Source organism: Giraffa tippelskirchi, chromosome 5 (assembly GCF_054371585.1).
Source record: "Giraffa tippelskirchi isolate mGirTip1 chromosome 5, T2T-mGirTip1v1.2.pri, whole genome shotgun sequence".
NCBI lineage: Eukaryota > Metazoa > Chordata > Mammalia > Artiodactyla > Giraffidae > Giraffa > Giraffa tippelskirchi.
The window spans coordinates 95,329,904-95,348,229 of NC_137279.1; the positions used below are offsets into that span (position 1 = coordinate 95,329,904).

At 44.2% G+C, this 18,326-nt stretch overlaps 1 protein-coding gene and 1 long non-coding RNA gene across 16 annotated transcripts; one reads left to right on the forward strand and one right to left on the reverse strand.

The window, feature by feature from the left end:
* Positions 1 to 4,695: 4,695 nt before the first annotated feature.
* Positions 4,696 to 9,285, forward strand: LOC145507676 (uncharacterized). The gene is made up of 4 exons (XR_014055008.1): positions 4,696 to 4,920; positions 5,122 to 5,183; positions 6,150 to 6,202; positions 6,698 to 9,285. It is a non-coding gene; the product is annotated as an uncharacterized LOC145507676 (long non-coding RNA).
* Positions 8,047 to 17,494, reverse strand: CHTOP (chromatin target of PRMT1). Of its 15 annotated transcripts, none has more exons than XM_081494878.1 (7): positions 17,213 to 17,494; positions 16,013 to 16,094; positions 14,544 to 14,697; positions 13,849 to 13,932; positions 11,852 to 12,035; positions 10,891 to 11,028; positions 8,047 to 9,283 (listed from the first exon to the last, which is right to left on the reverse strand). In XM_081494878.1, exons 2-7 carry the CDS (start codon positions 16,075 to 16,077, stop codon positions 9,078 to 9,080), a joined length of 831 nt encoding a protein of 276 aa, XP_081351004.1. In that variant the 5' UTR covers positions 16,078 to 16,094; positions 17,213 to 17,494; the 3' UTR covers positions 8,047 to 9,077. The 15 variants fall into 15 exon arrangements, with proteins under 15 accessions (XP_081351004.1, XP_081351002.1, XP_081351006.1 ...); XM_081494876.1 differs by having other exon boundaries at positions 11,852 to 12,038; XM_081494880.1 differs by having other exon boundaries at positions 17,208 to 17,494.
* Positions 17,495 to 18,326: the final 832 nt, after the last annotated feature.

Genomic DNA, 18,326 nt, shown 5'->3' on the forward strand with positions numbered 1-18,326 from the left:
TTTGTTGTTGTTGTTGTTCAGTCCCTCAGTTGTGTCCAGCTTCCCTGTCCTTCACCATCTCCTGGAGCTGGCTCAAACTCATGTCCATCGAGTCAGTGATGCCATCCAGGCATCTCATCCTCTGTCCTCCCCTTCTCCTCCTGCCTGCAATTTTTCCCAGCATCAGGATTTCTTCTAATGAGCTGGCTCTTCTCATCAGGTGGCTAAAGTATTGGAGCTTCAGCTTCAGCATCAGTTCTTCTAATGAATATTCAGGACTGATCTCCTTTAGGATGGACTGGTTGGATCTCCTTGCAGTCCAAGGGATTCTCAAGAGTCTTCTCCAACACCACAGTTCAAAAGCACCAATTCTTCAGTGCTCAGCCTTCTTTATGGTCCAACTCTCACATCCATACACGACTACTGGAAAAACCATAGCTTTGACTAGATGGACCTTTGTCAGCAAAGTGATGTCTCTGCTTTTTAATATGCTGTCTGGGTTGGTCATAGTATTTCTTCCAAGGAGCAAGCGTCTTTTAATTTCATGGCTGCAGTCACCATCTGCAGTGATTTTGGAGCCCAAGAAAATATAGTCTCTCACTGTTTCCATTGTTTCCCCATCTGTTGGCCATGAAGTGATGGGACCAGATGCCATGATCTTAGTTTTCTGAATGTTGAGTTTTAGGCCAACTTTTTCACTCTCCTCTTTCACTTTCATCAAGAGGCTCTTTAGTTCTTTGCTTTCTGCCATAAGGGTTGTATCATTTGCGTATCTGAGGTTATTGATATTTCTCCCGGCAATTTTGATTCCAGCTTGTGCTTCATACAGCCCGGCATTTTGTATGATGTACTCTGCGTATAAGTTAAATAAACAGGGTGACAATATATAGCCTTGATGTACTCCTTTCCCAATTAGGAACCAGTCCATTGTTCCGTGTCCAGTTCTAACTGTTGCTTCTTGACTTGCATACAGGTTTCTCAGGAGGCAGGTAAGGTGGTCTGGTATTCCCATCTCTTGAAGAATTTTCCACTATTTGTTGTGATCCACACATTCAAAAGCTTTAGCACAGTCACAGGAAATTCTAAGGACTTTAGGACCTTGTGGCAGGAACTGGGACTGATGACCAAATATATAATATTTCTTTTGTAAGTCCCATCGTAGCACTCTTTAGTTGCTAAGTCATGTCCGACTCTTGCAGGACCAAATGGGCAAGAAGCAAAAGTTAGAACTAGACATGAAACAATGGACTATTTCAAAATTGGGAAAGGAGTATGACAAAGCTTTTCATACTGTTCATGAGATTCTCGAGAATAGCTATGACAAACCTAGACAGCATAATAAAAAGTAGAGACATCACTTTGCTGACAAAGTTCCATCTAGTCAAAGCTGTGGTTTTTTCCAGTGGTCATGTGTGGATGTGAGAGTTGGACCATAAAGAAGGCTGAGTGCTGAAGAATTGGTGCTTTTGAACTGTGGTGTTGGAGAAGACTCTTAAGAGTCCCTTGGACTGCAAGGAGATCCAACCAGTCCATCCTAAAGGAGATCAATTCTGAATATTCACTGGAAGGACTGATGCTGAAGCTGAAGCTCCTGGCCACCTTATGAGAAGAGCCAGCTCATTAGAAGAGACCCTGATGCTGGGAAAGACTGAAGGCAGGAGGAGAAGGGGAGGACAGAGGATGAGATGGTTGGATGGCATCTCTGACTCAATGGACATGAGTTTGAACAAGCTCCGGGACTTGGTGATGGACATGGAAGCCTGGCATGCTGCAGTCCATGGGGTCGAAAAGAGTAGGACAGGACTGAGCGGCCTAACACCTATTCCTACCCCCACTACCCACGTCCAAGCTCGCTCTGTTTGCTGATGCATCTGAGAGACGAGGGGTTAAGACAAGGAAGGGACTTTATTTGGGGAACTCACAGAGAAGATGGGAGGCTAGAACCTCAAAATAACCATCTTGTCGAGGTCTGGATGCCAGGATCTTTTGTAGACTTAGAAAGAAGCAAAGAGAAACAAAAGTCAAAGGCAGAAAAGAGAGGGAGAGGCAGTGGGGAAGTAAAGTGAAAGGGTCTTCAGTCTTGCAAAACATCTCCATGGGCATGACCAGTTTTTGGAAGGGGTGTGTTAATCTCTTCTATTCACAGGTGGGCAAGGTCAGATTAAGACAAGGTGGCAAGAATACACAGAAGAACTATACAAAAAAGATCATGACCCAGATAACCATGATCACTCTAGGTGATCACTCACCTAGAGCCAGACATCCTGGAATGTGAAGTCAACTGGGCCTTAGGAAGCATCACTATGAACAAAGTTAGTGGAGGTGATGGAATTCCCATTGAGCTATTTCAAATTCTAAAAGATGATGCTGTGAAAGTGCTGCACTCAATATGCCAGCAAATTTGGAAAACTCAGCAGTGGCCACAGGACTGGAAAAGGTCAGTTTTCATTTCAATGCCAAAGAATGTTCAAGCTACCACACAATTGCACTCATCTTACATGTTAGCAAAGTAATGCTCAAAATTCTCCAAGCCAGGCTTCAACGGTACACAAACCGTGAACTTCCAGATGTTCAAGCTGGTTTTAGAAAAGGCAGAGGAACCAGAGATCAAATTGCCAACATCCGTTGGATCACTGAAAAAACAAGAGAGTTCCAGAAAAACATCTACTTCTGCTTTACTGACTACGCCAAAGTCTTTGGGTAGATCACAACAAACTGTGAAAAATTCTTCAAGAGATGGGAATACCAGACCACCTTACCTGCCTCCTGAGAAACCTGTATGCAGGTCAGGAACCAACAGTTATAACTGGACATGAAACAACAGACTGGTTCCAAATCGGGAAAGAAGTATATGTATCAGGAAAGAAGGCTATATTTTGTCACCCTGCTTATTTAACTTATATGCAGAGTACATCATGTGAAATGCTGAGCTGGATGAAGCACAAGCTGGAATCAAGACTGCTTGGAAAAATATCAATAACCTCAGATATGCAGATAACACTACCCTTATGGCAGAAATTGAAGAACTAAAGAACCTCTTGATGAAAGTGAAAGAGGAGAGTGAAAAACCTGGCTTAAAACTCAATATTTAAAAAACGAAGATCATGGCCTCTGGTTCATGGCTAATAGATGGGGAAACAATAGAAACAGTGACTTTATTTTCTTAGGCTCCAAAATCACTGCAGATGGGGACTGCAGCCATGAAATTAAAAGATGCTTGCTCCTTGGAAGAAATACTATGACCAACCTAGACAGCATATTAAAAAGCAGAGACATCACTTTGCTGACAAAGGTCCATCTAGTCAAAGCTATGGTTTTTCCAGTAGTCATGTATGGATGTGAGATTTGGACTGTACTTGAGAGTCCATTGGACAGCAAGGAGATCAATTCTAAAGGAAATCAGTCCTGAATATTCATTGGAAGGACTGATGCTGAAGCTGAAACTCCAATACTTTGGCCACCTGTTGTGAAGAACTGACTCATTGGAAAAGACCCTGATGCTGGGATAAGATTGAAGCAGGAAGAGAAGGGGATGACAGAGGATGAGATGGTTGGATGGCATCACTGACTCGATGGACATGAGTTTGAGCAAGCTCTGGGAGTTGGTGATGGACAGGGAGGCCTGGTGTGCTACAGTCCATGGGGTCACAAGGAATTGGACATGACTGAGCGACTGAACTGAAGGTCAGATTATCTCTCTAGGAGCTGAACAAAGGCCCTTTAGTACAGTCAGGCAGAGGGGGAGGGTCCTTTGAGGCAAGCTATTATGTATGATTATAACAACAAAAGCAATGAAAAGCAAGTCAAAGAAGCACTTCCCAACTTGGAGTCAGAATTGGCTTTCTCTCTGCAGCACCCTCTATCATACCACGTTTCAAAAGAATCAATTCTGACTCTATGTTGGAACTATTTTTTTGACTTGTTTTTTGTTTCTGTTGTTATTATAGTCATATACAGTGGCGTGCCTCAGAGGATGCTGCTCCTCTGCCTGTTAAAAGTGCCTTTGTTCAGCTCATAGAGAGAGAATCTGTCCCTGCTCACCTCTGAATGGCTAAAAAAAGACGAGATTAACACACCCCTTCCAAAGCCTGGCCCTTCTGGGAGATGTTTAGCAAGATTGAAGACCTGTCTTACTTTACTTCCGCAGTGCCTCTCCCTCTCTATTCTGCCTTTTGACTTTAGCTCCTCACAACTTCCATTTTTGGTTCTGTAAAAGCCTGGCATCCAGACCCTGACAAGATGGTCATTTTGAGACATTAATCTACCGTTTCCTTGGTCAGCCGCCTTTCTTATTGAACTAATATTCCTTGCCTCAACACCTTGTCTCTTGGATTCGTTGGCCTGTTGTGTGGTGAGCAGAGTGAGTTTGTACTTGGTAACACAAAGATGTGTTTAAATCTTAAACTGATAATCACCTTACACTAAAAGGTAAAGAAATCAAACCAAGACTAAATGGGGAATCAAGAGAATCCTTTAAAGAGGCTTCCCAGGAAATTTGGACCTGGGAAATCTACCACAGTGGTAGATACCCCAGGTCTACTGGTCCGCTCACACAGTAAGAGGCCCTGTCTGGTGGTTGGTGGTAGATTGCTCCCACCATCACAGGTCCCAGAGCCATCCTGGGCCTCAGACTCTACCCTTGGGGGGTGGTGGGTGGGGATCATCCTGCCTGGGTGAGTCACTAGAATGGGTGTGGTGAGGTCAGAAAGCCCTTTTAGGCAAGCGTGTAGGGCATCCAGTGGCTCCTGAAGACCTCTCCCCTTGGCGCTACCAGCTAAAAGTTAGAAGCAGAACATGAGTTTGGAGATGTGGAGATTTCCTAATTAAGAGGCTGGAGGTGTTGCCCGGAGAAGGTCTAGGATTAGAAAGGAGATAATATGCCCCCAATGTGACACCTGTATCTATATGTGAGTGTTTCAGGGGAAGGAGAGGAAGCAGGAGGTGAGTTCTTAAAGGTCCCCAAGGAACTGGAAGATTGGGTGCCCTTGGCCTTCTTCACATTGCCTGGAGAATCCATGGGAGAAGTAGTGGGAGGCCTGGGGTTGCAGTGGGATGGACAGGAGAGGGGACACAGAGGCCAGGCTAGGCCAGACAAGGTCTCTTCCCAGGTTCCAGGCTCTCTGGCCCCTTGCCTCCTTCTAGGAGCCTCCCACCAGGCCTGCCCCACTTACAGCCCTGGTCCGGGTGCTGTTCACTGCTGACGGGTGAGTATTGTTGCCAAAAGCTCAGCCTCTCTGTACACTGGTGCCAGTGAATCAAATCCCAGTGTTTTGGGTGAAGCAGAAAAGGATAGCTTTAGTGCTTTGCCAGGCAAAGGGGGCCAGTGGGCTTCTGTGTATCTCCCCTCCAGAGAACTTGACAAGGGATTTAATAGCTGGTTCAAAGGAAGAGTCTCTGACAAGATTAGAGTGTGTGTAGGGCTTGTACTCTCAGGTGGTTGGTCTACTAATATTGAGCTTTTCTGGTCCTTGTAATCTTGTGTGTGCTGTCAGGCTCCGTCTCTTTTGTGACCCCATGGACTGTAGCCTGCTAGGCTCTTTCTATCCATTGGATTATCCCGGCAATACTGCAGTGGGTTGCCATGTTCTCCTCCAGATCTTCCTGACCCAGGGATTGAACTCATGTCTCCTGCATTGGCAGGTGGATCCTTTATCACTGAGCCACCTGGGAAGCCCCTCTCCCCTCAACTTTAGTCATGACTCAAGTGATTTCTTGGCTGTTCCTCCCTTCATTAACAACTGTTCGAATATGCCCTTTGGAACGCAAGGGAAGTCATGGGAGTCTTGCTTATGAAATGGATAGAAATGCCTCTATGCCTGGGAACCCCACAGGTCCCTGCTTGGTTTCAGTACACCTGATAAGGCTCCAGGGGGCCTGGGGACGGGAGAAAGGGGCTGCCATTTGGGCTTATGGGGGCTGGAGCCCTGTCCTCTGCTAGCCCCTCTTGCCTGAACACTTAGTTCGTTCCAGGGTATGAGGCCAAGGGGAGTGCGTACCTGTGGTGAAGGTTGGGTTGGGCAGCAGCGATTCCACTGGCTTTAGATCAGGCATGGGGTCACCACATGAGGGCACTCAGGATACAGAGCAAGAGCAGGCCAGGGAGAGGAGTTATGTCTCATTCCTTCTCTGTGGTTGCTCAGGTCACCCCTGACTCCTCTCTCTTGTGACAGGAATCCCAGACATCAGGTGGCTGGATAACTGCCCAAGGATGTGACTTGTCCAGGTTCAGGCCAGCTTTTTTTTTTTTTGACTAACCCATCACTTTCCTAGATTCCACGGTCTTCCTCCCTTTAGCCCATTTTCATGTTCCACCATTCTGTGTAAATCACCCCATGGCACTCTCCTGCTTAAATTCAACGACTCCCCATCACCCAAATCATAAAGCCAAAGGTATTTAGCAAGACAATTAGGCTCCATGCTATTCAATCTGGTCAGTTGTGTCTCCCATCCTACTATGAAGGACTGCTGAATGCTTTCCCCAGCATACATCTGAGACCTCTGTACCTTTTTGTATTGTTGTCTCCTTCAAATATTCTTCTTCCTTCTCTGTAAAACTTTCCCTTGACTTGAATGGTCCATTATCAATCTCTTCTCTGTACTCCCAATGCCTAACAAATGATGTGTTTGTGTCTGTGTAAGTCCTTGGCAGATGGTGGATGAATGAGTAAAAGGCTGACCCAGGAGCTAGGCTGACTCTATCACACTCTACTCCACCTAGGCACTCATTAAAGACCGAGCTTGGCAGAAGTGGGAATAGGTCTCAAGGAGATTTGGAACTGCAGTGAGCAACAGGTGGGATTGCAGGGCCCATGACTGGTAGGGAAGTTCCTTTGCTCCCACTGTAAATTCTTTCAAGGGGTAGGAGGAGAAAAAAGTGGGGAGGGGGTGGTTAGAGGGATATAGAGGAGGAAGAGAGGGAAGGGACCTTAAGCTCCAGTGGTCACCTCATTGCCCAGCTTCACTGGGACCCACAAAGCAACCCCTCACCCCCAGGATGCCTCAGTGCCTCTTTCACCCCTTTTCTTACAGAAGATTTCAGGGGCTTAAAGAGGATGGTACCAAAGATACCCACTTAAAAATATCCTGAGGAACACATACCTGTTAGTCATCTTCAGCTAAGTTCAAAGTATTTGGGAAGGACAGTGGTGCGGGATCTCAGAGATTGGGTCATATCAAATTGTGTGGTTGAAGAGGGTAAAGGAACCCACTCACCCTGCAGCTCCCTCCCTTTCTCCCAAACATGTCCAGGAAGCCCTGGATGTGAAGATCTCCAGGGGTAGCCTGCCCACTGCCAATCAGTACCTCTGCAACAAAACAGTCTTGGGTCTGACTTGGAGTCAGAGTTCTAAGGAGCTATCTTTAAGATTAGCCTTGCCCACACAAACATATCTTTTTTACTCTTTCCAATTTAAGGTTATCGTGTGTCTGGGCTAAAGACCTCCAGTCCCACGTTCCATTTAGTTGTAATACAGGAACTTCAAAACTGGGTCAGGTTCGTTATGTCAACATGACTCTCTCCCAACTCCGTATGGTCTTTTCAAACCCTTCCGTCTACCACTAGACTACTTGCTTCCCCACCTAGAGGTTAAATAGGCGAGGTCATACAGAAGGGATTCAAATTCAGGTCTTCCCAACTAAAATTTCCTTCTCAGTCTGCAACGGCACATAACCTCCCCAACAGTTTAGGGTACTAAGTAGCTCAATGGTAACTGGCTTGGTTGGAGGTGGTTAGGTTTTTTTTTTCCTTCTTCTTTTTCCTTAAACAGCACTGGGGAAAAGGGAAACCAGTCCTGGAGTACCAGGTATTGCCTTCTGAGACTTTAATGCCTTTGAGCTTTCTATGCACCAAATGAGTTAGTACTTTACTTTGTACGGTTAATCTTGCCTTGGGGATTATTCAAAAGAGGGCAAACTGTTCACTTTCTGCCCCAAACTCACACCCTCCCCACCCTAAATTTTAACACAACTATAAAGGACTCAGAACTCTACAAGGGTATACTGAAATATTGTTATGGTGGCCATGGCATTTCAAAGAGCCCAACAAATAAAGAGAAAAGTCCTGGCTGGTTTTGAGAGAACAATTTGTTATAATGAACCATAAACAAAAGATTCTACTGAAACTGAACAGTTGATAGACTATGGTTGAACTTAAACCTTCATGGGGAGTAAGAAGAGGGTCTACAAAGTCAACGAATGGAGAACCCCAAGATTGGTCTGGGGTAAACAAAACGGTAACAGTACTTTAGCATGGTTATCTTCTGAGCCCTCCCACCAGGTATCTGTCATCAATTTTCAGCCCTTTCCCTTCTGAGGCATCTGCCAAACCAAAAGGCTTTCTCCTCTTTTGTAGGATGTTAAGCCAACCCAAAAACATCCCTTAGAACATGATGAAAAACCAAGGGGAAAAGTTTATAAATCTCATTCCAGAGTAGAAAGTGCACATATCCAACCCAGCACGATGGTTATGTGGTACAAATGTACATGGTGATAGCTTTAATTAAATCAGAGCTGCCAGCACGTGTAATGTGTTAGGTGGCCCTGTAGCTATGTCAATGTTCCCAATTTACTAAAACATCAATGTGGCAGAATGCATTTATGAGCTCCAGATTTTCTGAACACTTTAAACAGGCTATTAAAAATGACGTAAAATAATTCTATCTCAGAAACTTAAGACATTAAGGTGGAACACTGGTGGGCTCTTTCTGGGACTTTTTCATAGGGGCACCAAAATGAACAGAGGAAACATTAGACTGTCAAAGCATATGACGGATGAAGGGAGGCAGATGGGGGAAGAGGGTGTACTAGCCACAAGGCCAACACATTTATGTTCAAAGAAAAGTCTGGGTGAAGGAAACCCCTCCCCTCCAAATAACAAAACCAAACCAAACCCCAGTCAGAGGGGGGAAAAAAGGGTTTCATACAACATAGTATCAAAAAGTAAAAGGAACACACTAAATGCACAAACTGGTGGCAAGTCAGTCCATAGTCTATTATGATAGGTCCTTTCAGTATCAGTCAGCTTTCTTCTCATCTGTTATCTTAAAGTTATTTACAGATGTGTGACTTGAACAAGAGTCTTACAGGAGGGTGGGAAGGCTTCAATCATTGGTTTCTGGATCTGTCTGAGCCATGTAAGCATCCAACTCAGCATCCAGGTGTCCTTTTGTTTTCGACATGTACGCATCCAACTGGTTGTCCAGCTGCTCCTTGGTCAGTACAGGGCGAGCAAGGGCACCTCTCCCTCGTCCACGGCCTCGGCCTCTGCCTCCAAAGCCCCCTCTTCCCCGACCTATCATACCCCGACCTGGCCCAAAGGAAAAAAGAAGAAAACAGTTACAAGTATGTTTAATGGGTACTATGATACATGCCCCTCAGAGCAGCGGGGCCTAGCTGAGAAAGGCTGAAGGGCAGGGCAAAGAGGAGAAATCTGGAAAAACAGGAAACACACTGGGTAGAAAGCAACACATGGAAAGCACACATAATGAATCCCTTATTACATGCTCATCTCTAAATGCTAATTTTTTAATTCTATCAAAGGGAAAATGGAGAAACTATAGACTCACTATAAGTTTATAATTAAAATGCAAATACATTACAGGTAACTCCATTTAGTAAGATAGGGAGGAAGTAACAAGGGCACAGAGAAACAGGGATGTGAAGCTAGACAGTTTTCAAATTAAACTTTGTTGGCGATCCTTCAGAAAAATTAGCTCATCTCTCCTCAAATTTATCAAACCTAAGGAGCTGGCTGATCCTATGTCAGGAGACTGAGGAGTTATTCTGACATAGGAACAATCAAGGGAGTTGGGAAAAAACACTTGGGAGTAGTTCCAGACATTTCTATCTCCTGATTCTATTCACATTGTAACAATTATGGTTATCTGAGAGGTGGTTTCAATTCACTTAACAAAACATACCCAGCTTTCTGAAAAGCTACTTTAGACTCCTCCCCACAAAATCCTTGTGATGTCTCTCTCAGAAACCAAGTCAAGATAATTTGAACATGCGATTTCATCCTGAAACCCAAACTAGCTTGCACTTCACTCAATAAGCCAAGCAACATATAATGCGAGAGAAGAAAACAAGCCCTCAAGTTATCAAATGTCCTTTCTCAACAGTTACTATCCCCTGGCTACTTTAAGGTCATAAATTATGAAAGACCCACCACACACTTTAAAAGGACCAAAGCAAACATACACAGGGGCTACAAGAATGTATGTATTTTTCCTTGGACAGGTGTTGTCGGGAGTTTTCCACTAAGCTCTAAGGCAGAAAACTCCCATGAGATTTGGTATTAACAACAGCAACACCATTAAAAATTCTTTTCCAATCTGGGCCATGAGGTCACAAGACAAGTATCACTGTCTCAAGGTAAGATTATCAACAAGAGTCAGTTAATTAACTGACATAATACCATCTTGCTTTTTCTACTTTGATGGAAAAATCTCTGGTTTTGCTTAGACACAAACTGAGTCAATACCTAGCTCCAAGCCTACCATCTTCTTTAACTCTGCTTTACTTTTGTTCACCCTCCTCTTCTCTTATTATTAGACTCAAAGTGGGGTTTTGAGCTATGAGGTGGGTTGTGTGGTGGTGGGGTAGGGACAGAAAAAGATAAAATCCTTAACTGACCATCTTGTCATTTTAATAATACAGTTTAAATTTGCAAGAGCCTGCAAGAAGACTGCATATAATCTGGCTCTGTAGCACATACCTGACTGTTCTTGGAAAACCCACAACAGACTCTCACACTACCAGCATGTGCATTTAGAAAATATGCCAGTTTCATAAAACAAACAAGACAAACAAATAAGCCTGCCTATGACTTGAAGCTGTGCAGAAAGGTGGCTCTGAGTTTTGAAGGGAGAGAAATAGGGGGAAGCTAGTCTCTGAAGTTGGTAGCTGACTAACCTCTACCACCGATTCCGCCACGACCCATAGCTCCACGCCCTAGGCCCCCTCTCCCAGGACCTCCACGACCTCGAACACCACCTCTTCTTAAGCCCATTCGGGGAGCTACGGCTCGTCCACCTCGGAGCAGGTTTTGACCTTGGAGAGGAGGCATACAATGTATATGCAGGTAAATCCAAGAGAGACAAAGTAGATTCTAACCAAAGGAAGGCGGTGAGGGTTAAATGAGAGTTAATTCAGTTAATTTTTAGGTTGGGTGGGGCAAGCTGCACACTGAGTATGAACAGATCAAGCTGCTCTTTATTCAATCAATTCAACAAGTCTGACCACAAATCCATTTTTGGAAGAAGTTGGCAGTTAAGTCAATTAGTAAGTATACACATTAATAAGTATCTATTGAATAATTACAGATAGGTGCCTAGTATTATAATAGATTTAAAAATAAATGATATGATTCCTGCTCTCAGTAAATCTTTGCAGGGGACAAGAACTATACAGGGAACAGTATAACAGTGCCCAAAATGTAACATATAATTAAGAGCTATGGGTCAACTTGTCCTCTTTTTTTCCAGGTGTAACCATGTTTCACTAGAATAGAACCAGGAACAGATGATTAGTTAAGATACAGGCCAGAAGACCCATAAATTTCTTAATTTGACTTATTTCTAGAACTTGAATGTGCTCTGATTCAAGCAGCAGCAGAGTGTTTTAAGATGGAATGGAGATGACATGAATTACCTGTTGTTACGCAGGTCATAGCCTCTCACCATTGCACATTATCAGAAAAGGAATGGTATCGATAAAAGACATGCAGCACTATTAAAAATACGTGATTTCAAAAGTTATTAATTATATTAATACAAATTCAGGCTTAAAGATGTTAAACAAATGTGTCCATAGCAGCCCAAGAGAAAAGGGAAGGGGTTGGGTCCCGAACAATTGCCAGGTACACAGCACTGACCTCGGAGCGACATCCCGCCCCTAAGCAGGGTTCTTGTGGCACGTCCCCCACGAAGTCCTCCTCTGGGCAAGCCTCTCTGGATAATGGGCAGGCCTCTTCCTCCGATTGCTCCCCTGGCCAAGGTCCCTATGGGTCGGCCTAACCGTGCCTGGATGTTACTCTTACCCAGGCGCTGCTTTAAGCTCTTCTGGAAGAAAAGGTGTTAGGGAATTGAGATCAAAAAAGCAATCCAATGGGATTTAGCAACTAAAAGTGCAGAGAAAAAGAAGCAAGATGTCTGTGTGGTGGGAAATAAACCTGCACTTGGTGTCAAGGATCCTAAACCAGAAGCAAGCCTTTGCCTCAGAACACAGTATAAGAGAAGCAATACTTTGATCCAGAGCTCCAAGAAGCTTGAGTATGGTTCTATGAAATTGGCATCACCACAAATTACCTCACTAGTTTGATTATAGAAGTCATATACCACTACTTGGAATGTAAATTTTAATAAGAACACTGTATTTCAAATTGTGGATTCTGCTGATTTTGAACCACCAGTTGACAATGATATGACTTGATTCATACCTGCCCAAGGACTACCACTCTCTTCAAAGGCTTACTCAAACACCATAGGAAGTTCATCACACTCTGGGCAAAATTTAAATTATAAGTTCATTTGAATTCTTGTGACATAAGAACAAGTTTGATTTCTCAGTCAAAGAGGCCAGTGTGTCCATTTCTCCTCTGAGTATCTATCTCCAGACGGTCCACTTTTTACCTTAAGATGTAAATAAACACAAAAAAGTCAAATCTCCTTTCCTTACATATCTTAAATAGTGATAATTCCATGTCTACCTTTGCAAACAGCTCCATTAAGTCGGTATAATGACCTTTAATTTATAATAAACATATAACTAAAATATATCTCCATAGAAAACCAGCCAAACCTGCATTAGAATTGAGTTGAGCTATAATCATAAGAACTCAGGGTCACATTTGAGAACAAGGATATACCATAGAAATTTTTCAATAATCTGTCCCTCCAAGAGAAACCATGAAAACAAGATCTTAGATAATTAAATTCCTTCAAAGGAATGGGTGACTGTGTAGCCTTGAACACCAAAGCCCTAGCAAACCTGCTCTCCTAAAAAGCCATAAGTCAATATGAATGAAAATAAATTATATATCCTCAGGCTTCACACACAAGTTACTACAAATGATTTTCATATGCTGTGAATTATTATTATTAGCATGAGATTACAAACTGCTTATCAGAGGGATAAGCTCTGAATGACACGAGGTCAGGACTTCATTCTACAAGTCTGTTCTTTGGTCATTCCAAGTAGATCCTTTCAAGATCTGTGCTTTAAGGGGAGACTATATAGTACTTAGAAGTTCTTCTCCCTTCCCAGTCCTGACCTGTCACCAACCCTATTCTCTAACTTAACAAGAAGCTGAAGTATGTCAGGTGTACCACCCAGTTTCCACTCTAGCGCTGTGCTTGCTATAGGCCAAGGTATCCACTAGCCACATGTGGCTATTAAATTTACAAGTAAAAAAACTAAAAAAAAAAATAAAGAAATAAAAAATTTAAGCCCCTCATTCACGCTAGTCATATTTTGAGTGCTCAACAGTCATGTGGGTAATAGCTACTGTACTGGAGAGCAGAGATATAGAGCATTTCCATCATCACAGAAAGCTCTACGGGATACCACTGCTCTAGAGGCTACTTTCTGCACAGACTATATTTAAAGCTTGTTAAAATGTCCTCTGGAATAATATGTCAGAGTTGTCTTCTGCAATTTTTAATATTTACTCTTAGAAAACAGTGGTGCCTTTTACTGCTTTCCTGAGTCAGGGATGAATGCAGCCACTCCAAGGCTTAAGGTAGCTGAAGCAGAAGGCCTTGTTTATTTTTGGTCAAAGAGCTCAATGGTTCAGGGTGGGGGTGGAAGGGTGTTATATTTAACTGCTGATTTTATGCACAGCCATGCAGTGCTTCCAGTTAAAGTCCTTACAGTTGCATGGCACCGCCCTCCAGACGCCCAGCCACAGCTTGGACATATCCTTCCACAGCCACTGTCCGGACTTGCATATAAAGTCTATGGATAATAAAGAGCAGGTTTTATTTCAGATCTGAATAGGATTATTTCTTAATGGAAATGTGAAAGAGAACCCACTAACTCTTAAATTACTCAGTGCTGTTGTTCTATTTTACTGACAAGACTTTAGGTGCTGTGGAGATGAGGGTCACGCTACTCTTTTCACTGTTTAGCACTGAAAACCTTTGACTAAGAGGCCTTTCAGATTCCCTGTACTAGGGAAGAAAGAATAAAGTCATTTCCCTAATTTGTAAATAATTTAATAGGGAATGTAGGACTTTTGAAGATCATCTAAAACAGAAACTAAAATTCTTTGTGGAAAAGCCAGTGAATCTATTCTTAAGGGCAAAGGATCAGCAAACAAGAGATTAATACTCATTGATAACATAGAAACAGGCCACATTGATGGCAAACTCCCTAAAAGAGAAAGACAACAAAAAGTTACTTATTGGTACCTGCCCAAATGGGAATCCTCTGAGCTTTTCTCTCCTCCAGAGAAGTTCAGCTTTTGCCCTGAGCCACCTCATAATTACCCATCATGTCCTGACAGCCTCAGTGGACTGCCTGACAGAGATCAGCTGCTTCTGGAGCATTAAGACCCATTCTCTCACCTGCTTAAGTTTTAATGCTGCCTGGACAGAGGGTCTATTCTCCATCTGCTGGGCCAGTCTTCTGTTTCTGGCACTGGCTAGCTGCTGCTGTTGCTGCATCGAAGCCCGAATATTCACTGGCATCGGCTGTTTGTTCTTCAGCATATTAGTAAAGCTTCAAGGTCGAACAAAATGGATGTTTAAATAAAAGCTTTATTACAAAACATTTATTGGCATTTTCATGGCTTGCTAGACCAGGAGCTCCAGATCCCACGAACTTAAAAGTGGTACACTTAGATCAATGCTGATGTGGGTTCAAGACTCCTCTGCTTCCACAAACTTGCAAGACTCAGAAACTCAGAAATGCAGCTAAGTGTAGCACATTCAATCAAAAGTGATAACAAGGGCTCAGGTAATGGCTTTTAGAGGTGGAAAGCATGAAAAACACGCAATAAGCAGATATGATGACAAGAGACAGAAGATGTAGTTTCAAAGACGGACAAAGCAAGCCAAAACCTCAGGAGACCTGAGGGTGCTATTTTACGGGCAAATATACGGAAGGACAAGAGCACCTTCAAAGCCCATGGAAATGATATACCCACATAAACTGTAAGAGCATATCACATTTTCTCATGTATTTGGTCACTTAGTAATATGCAAATATGGAGAATCAGAGTAACACACCCTAAGAGATAAAAAGAGAAGTACATATGCTTCAGAAAAGATAAACAAACATAAGTAAATCATTTAGTGGTCTAATACCAACTTAATAAAGTCACTAGTCAAAGGCACTGAATGAACAAAGCTCTCAGACAAGAAAGTGCCTTTAAATACTGTAACTTTTTTTAGTATCAAATGATTATTTTTTCTGACTCCAAGCAATAACTTCTGAAAAGGTTAGTTCAATCATCTAAGAGCTTGTGAAGACACTCTTCTATTACTCCTGTCAAGTTTAATGGGATGAAAGAGAACACTTAACTGTAAAAGAATTGAAAACAAAAACAAACTAAAAGCAGAATGGAAAGAAAGTGAAATGGAGCAAAGCAAGTGCCTCTTACAAGGCCCAAGAATGACATTCAAGGGCCTTTGGACATATTCTTAGCTTGCTACCTGCCTCTTACAGGCCAGACACAACTCTGCTGGCCTTGGACTGGGCAGCAAGCCTACTGCAGCCAGGGTCATGCTACCGAGCTGCACCACCCCTGTATCAACGTAAAAATATGTGAAGAAAAGGGAGGGTGTGAGGAGTCTTTTTAAAATACATCCCACCAGATAAATATTTCAGATAGCATAATATAAAAATCTACTGATAAGGGGTTTTGAAACAACCGCCCAATTTGTTTTGTGTACCACATACGATGCAACTAAGAACAGAGGTCTGTAGCCTTCTGTTGGTATTTAGTTTAAAACACTTTTGTGCATTGGACCCCAGCGCCAATTTAAGTAATGTTTTCTTATGAACGAGCTGAAGTTGCTGTTGGCTGCCTCACCGCTCATTTAGAGACATCTTGGTGGTGCTTTTTAGCACAACTTTCGGCGCAGACTGTGCAGCCATCTTCAAATCCCGAGAATCTACAAAGGACAATGGGCAGAATGAGCAAACCAGAATGGCGACTATCTCATTTCAACAAGACCCAAAGACTCAAAAATGAATGAAAAGGCTTGTATCGATGATTATCAACAATCACACCAAAATTCATTTCGGGTACTTAAACAGAAGCTAGTTACTTCAAACTAATAAACTCCTGGGGCTTCCCCGATTGCGCAGTAGTACAGAATTCGCCTGCCAATGCAGGAGACAAGGGTTCTATCCCAGGGTCGGGAAAATCTCCTGGAGTAGGAAAATGGCAATCCTCTCCAGTATTCTTGCCTGAAAAATTCCATGGACAGAGGAGCCTCGCGGGCTACATTCTATGGGGTCGCCAAGAGTAGGACACGACTGAGCACACACACCGTAAGTTTCAAGGCCGCAGGACAGAAAATATCTGCCCAAGCCTCCAAAATGGCAGACCCAAAGCAAGTGCTGTTCTGGTTTTTCATCTACAGCGGTCCTTCTCAACCTTGGCAGCAAGGAGCTTTAAAAAACAAAACAAAAAGCACTCAGAAGCCTGGGCCCACACCATTTCAAGCACAATCTCTGATGGTGAGGTCTGGGGATGAGCCATTTATAGCAGGGGAAAATACGTCTACCTCGCTGCTTCTCACGTGCAGCTAAAACTGAGAACTACTGATCTAGACAGATGACACAGGTATACCAATTTCGCAATCAAGTAGGGGCATTAGCAAGGGCCTGGAGACCTAGGGGAGGGAGGGAATAGGAAAGAGTTCCTACAAGGGCATTCCCCTGGGAGTGCGCTCCCAGAGAGCGCGCCACAAAATTTAACCCTAAAGCAACCATTACTTTCCAACGTTCCTTGAAGTCGTGTAATCCTCCTTTCATCTCAAACCTCTGTCAGGACCGCCAACGTAGCTCAACTCGCCAACGTTCCTTTTTCATCCCTATCAAATTCCAACCTTTTCCATCAATCCCGCGACGAGTTTTCCAGTTCGGGGTCTCCCCCGCCTCCCTCTCATGGGCTCCGCCCCCTTCGGGGCCTCCGATTCCCTATTTGCTTCCACATCCCACCAGCTCCTGTTCCGCGTCCGCCGGGCCCCCTGGTTCCCCCAAACTCTTGCCCTCCTCACCGTACCGAAGGAAACGGACGCCAGTGCTCCTCCCGGGGCTGCCACCACGGCTGCGGCAGGCGGGCCGGGGGCCGGCCGAACCTGAGTTGACGGTGGAGGGGCTCGGGTTAACTTGGTGGGCGGTTGGTTAGATGTGTTAAGCGGTAGATTGCTAAGTTAGTTCGTTGCTGTTGGCTGGTTGTCCGGTCGGCCGGTCCGCCTGCTCACCCGGCCTGCCCTTTTCCTTCCTTTCACCACGGAAGCTGCCGTCAACTCCCGCTCGGTATCGAAAACAAAATGGCCGCCACGCCCAGGGCGGAATGGGACCGGCTAAAATGGCGTCGACGGAGTTACGTCAGACGTCAGATACGCCGCACCCCTAGAGGGGCGGGAAAATTTGTGCCACGCCTGTGCGGGGATTAGAGAAGGCGGGACTTTAGCAAAGGTCTCGTCTGTATTACACGCAGCGCCCCGCCCGGGGAAGGGCGTGGCCAAATGGTTTTGCCCTTGGGTTTTAAGGGGGCTGCATATGATTAAGTGAGCTGAGTCTCTGGGGCTGATTTGGTCTCCGTTAAAGAGTTGTCCGTATTTCCTCGCGCGTCCCTCTGCCCCTGAAACTAAAACAGACCAACTAAAATTTTTTAAGCGGATGTGCCTTGGTCTCTCTTGCGGACCACCGGGCTCGGGTAGTTTGCACTCGGGTAGTTGCACTCCCCTTATTCACCCCGGGCCCCCGTAAGCGAATTGTGGTTTATAGCAAAACCCCCAACAGAGGCCGGGAGCCAGTGCTCAGAGCACACCTCTACTGGATTCTGCGCCTCTCAGCACCGCCTGTCCATATTTTCCTCTTCAGTTCCCTCTCCAGCTTGGCCTGAATATTGTTAAATCCTTATTTTGTGGGGCCTTTGTGTCTCCCCTCCCGTTTCCGTGTCCACTCGCCATTTTCCATTCATGTGGATTTTGATGCAGACCTATACGGGATTTTCATTATGCCTTGACACACAATAAAGGGCTCAAATGTTTGAAGAATGAGTGAATGAACACATCTTCACCCCTGCCCCCAATATAGGCTCATCAGATCCTTTCATTTTCCTTCCTAGCATGTATTTGTGAGTTTAATGTTTTGGTATCCTTACTGGG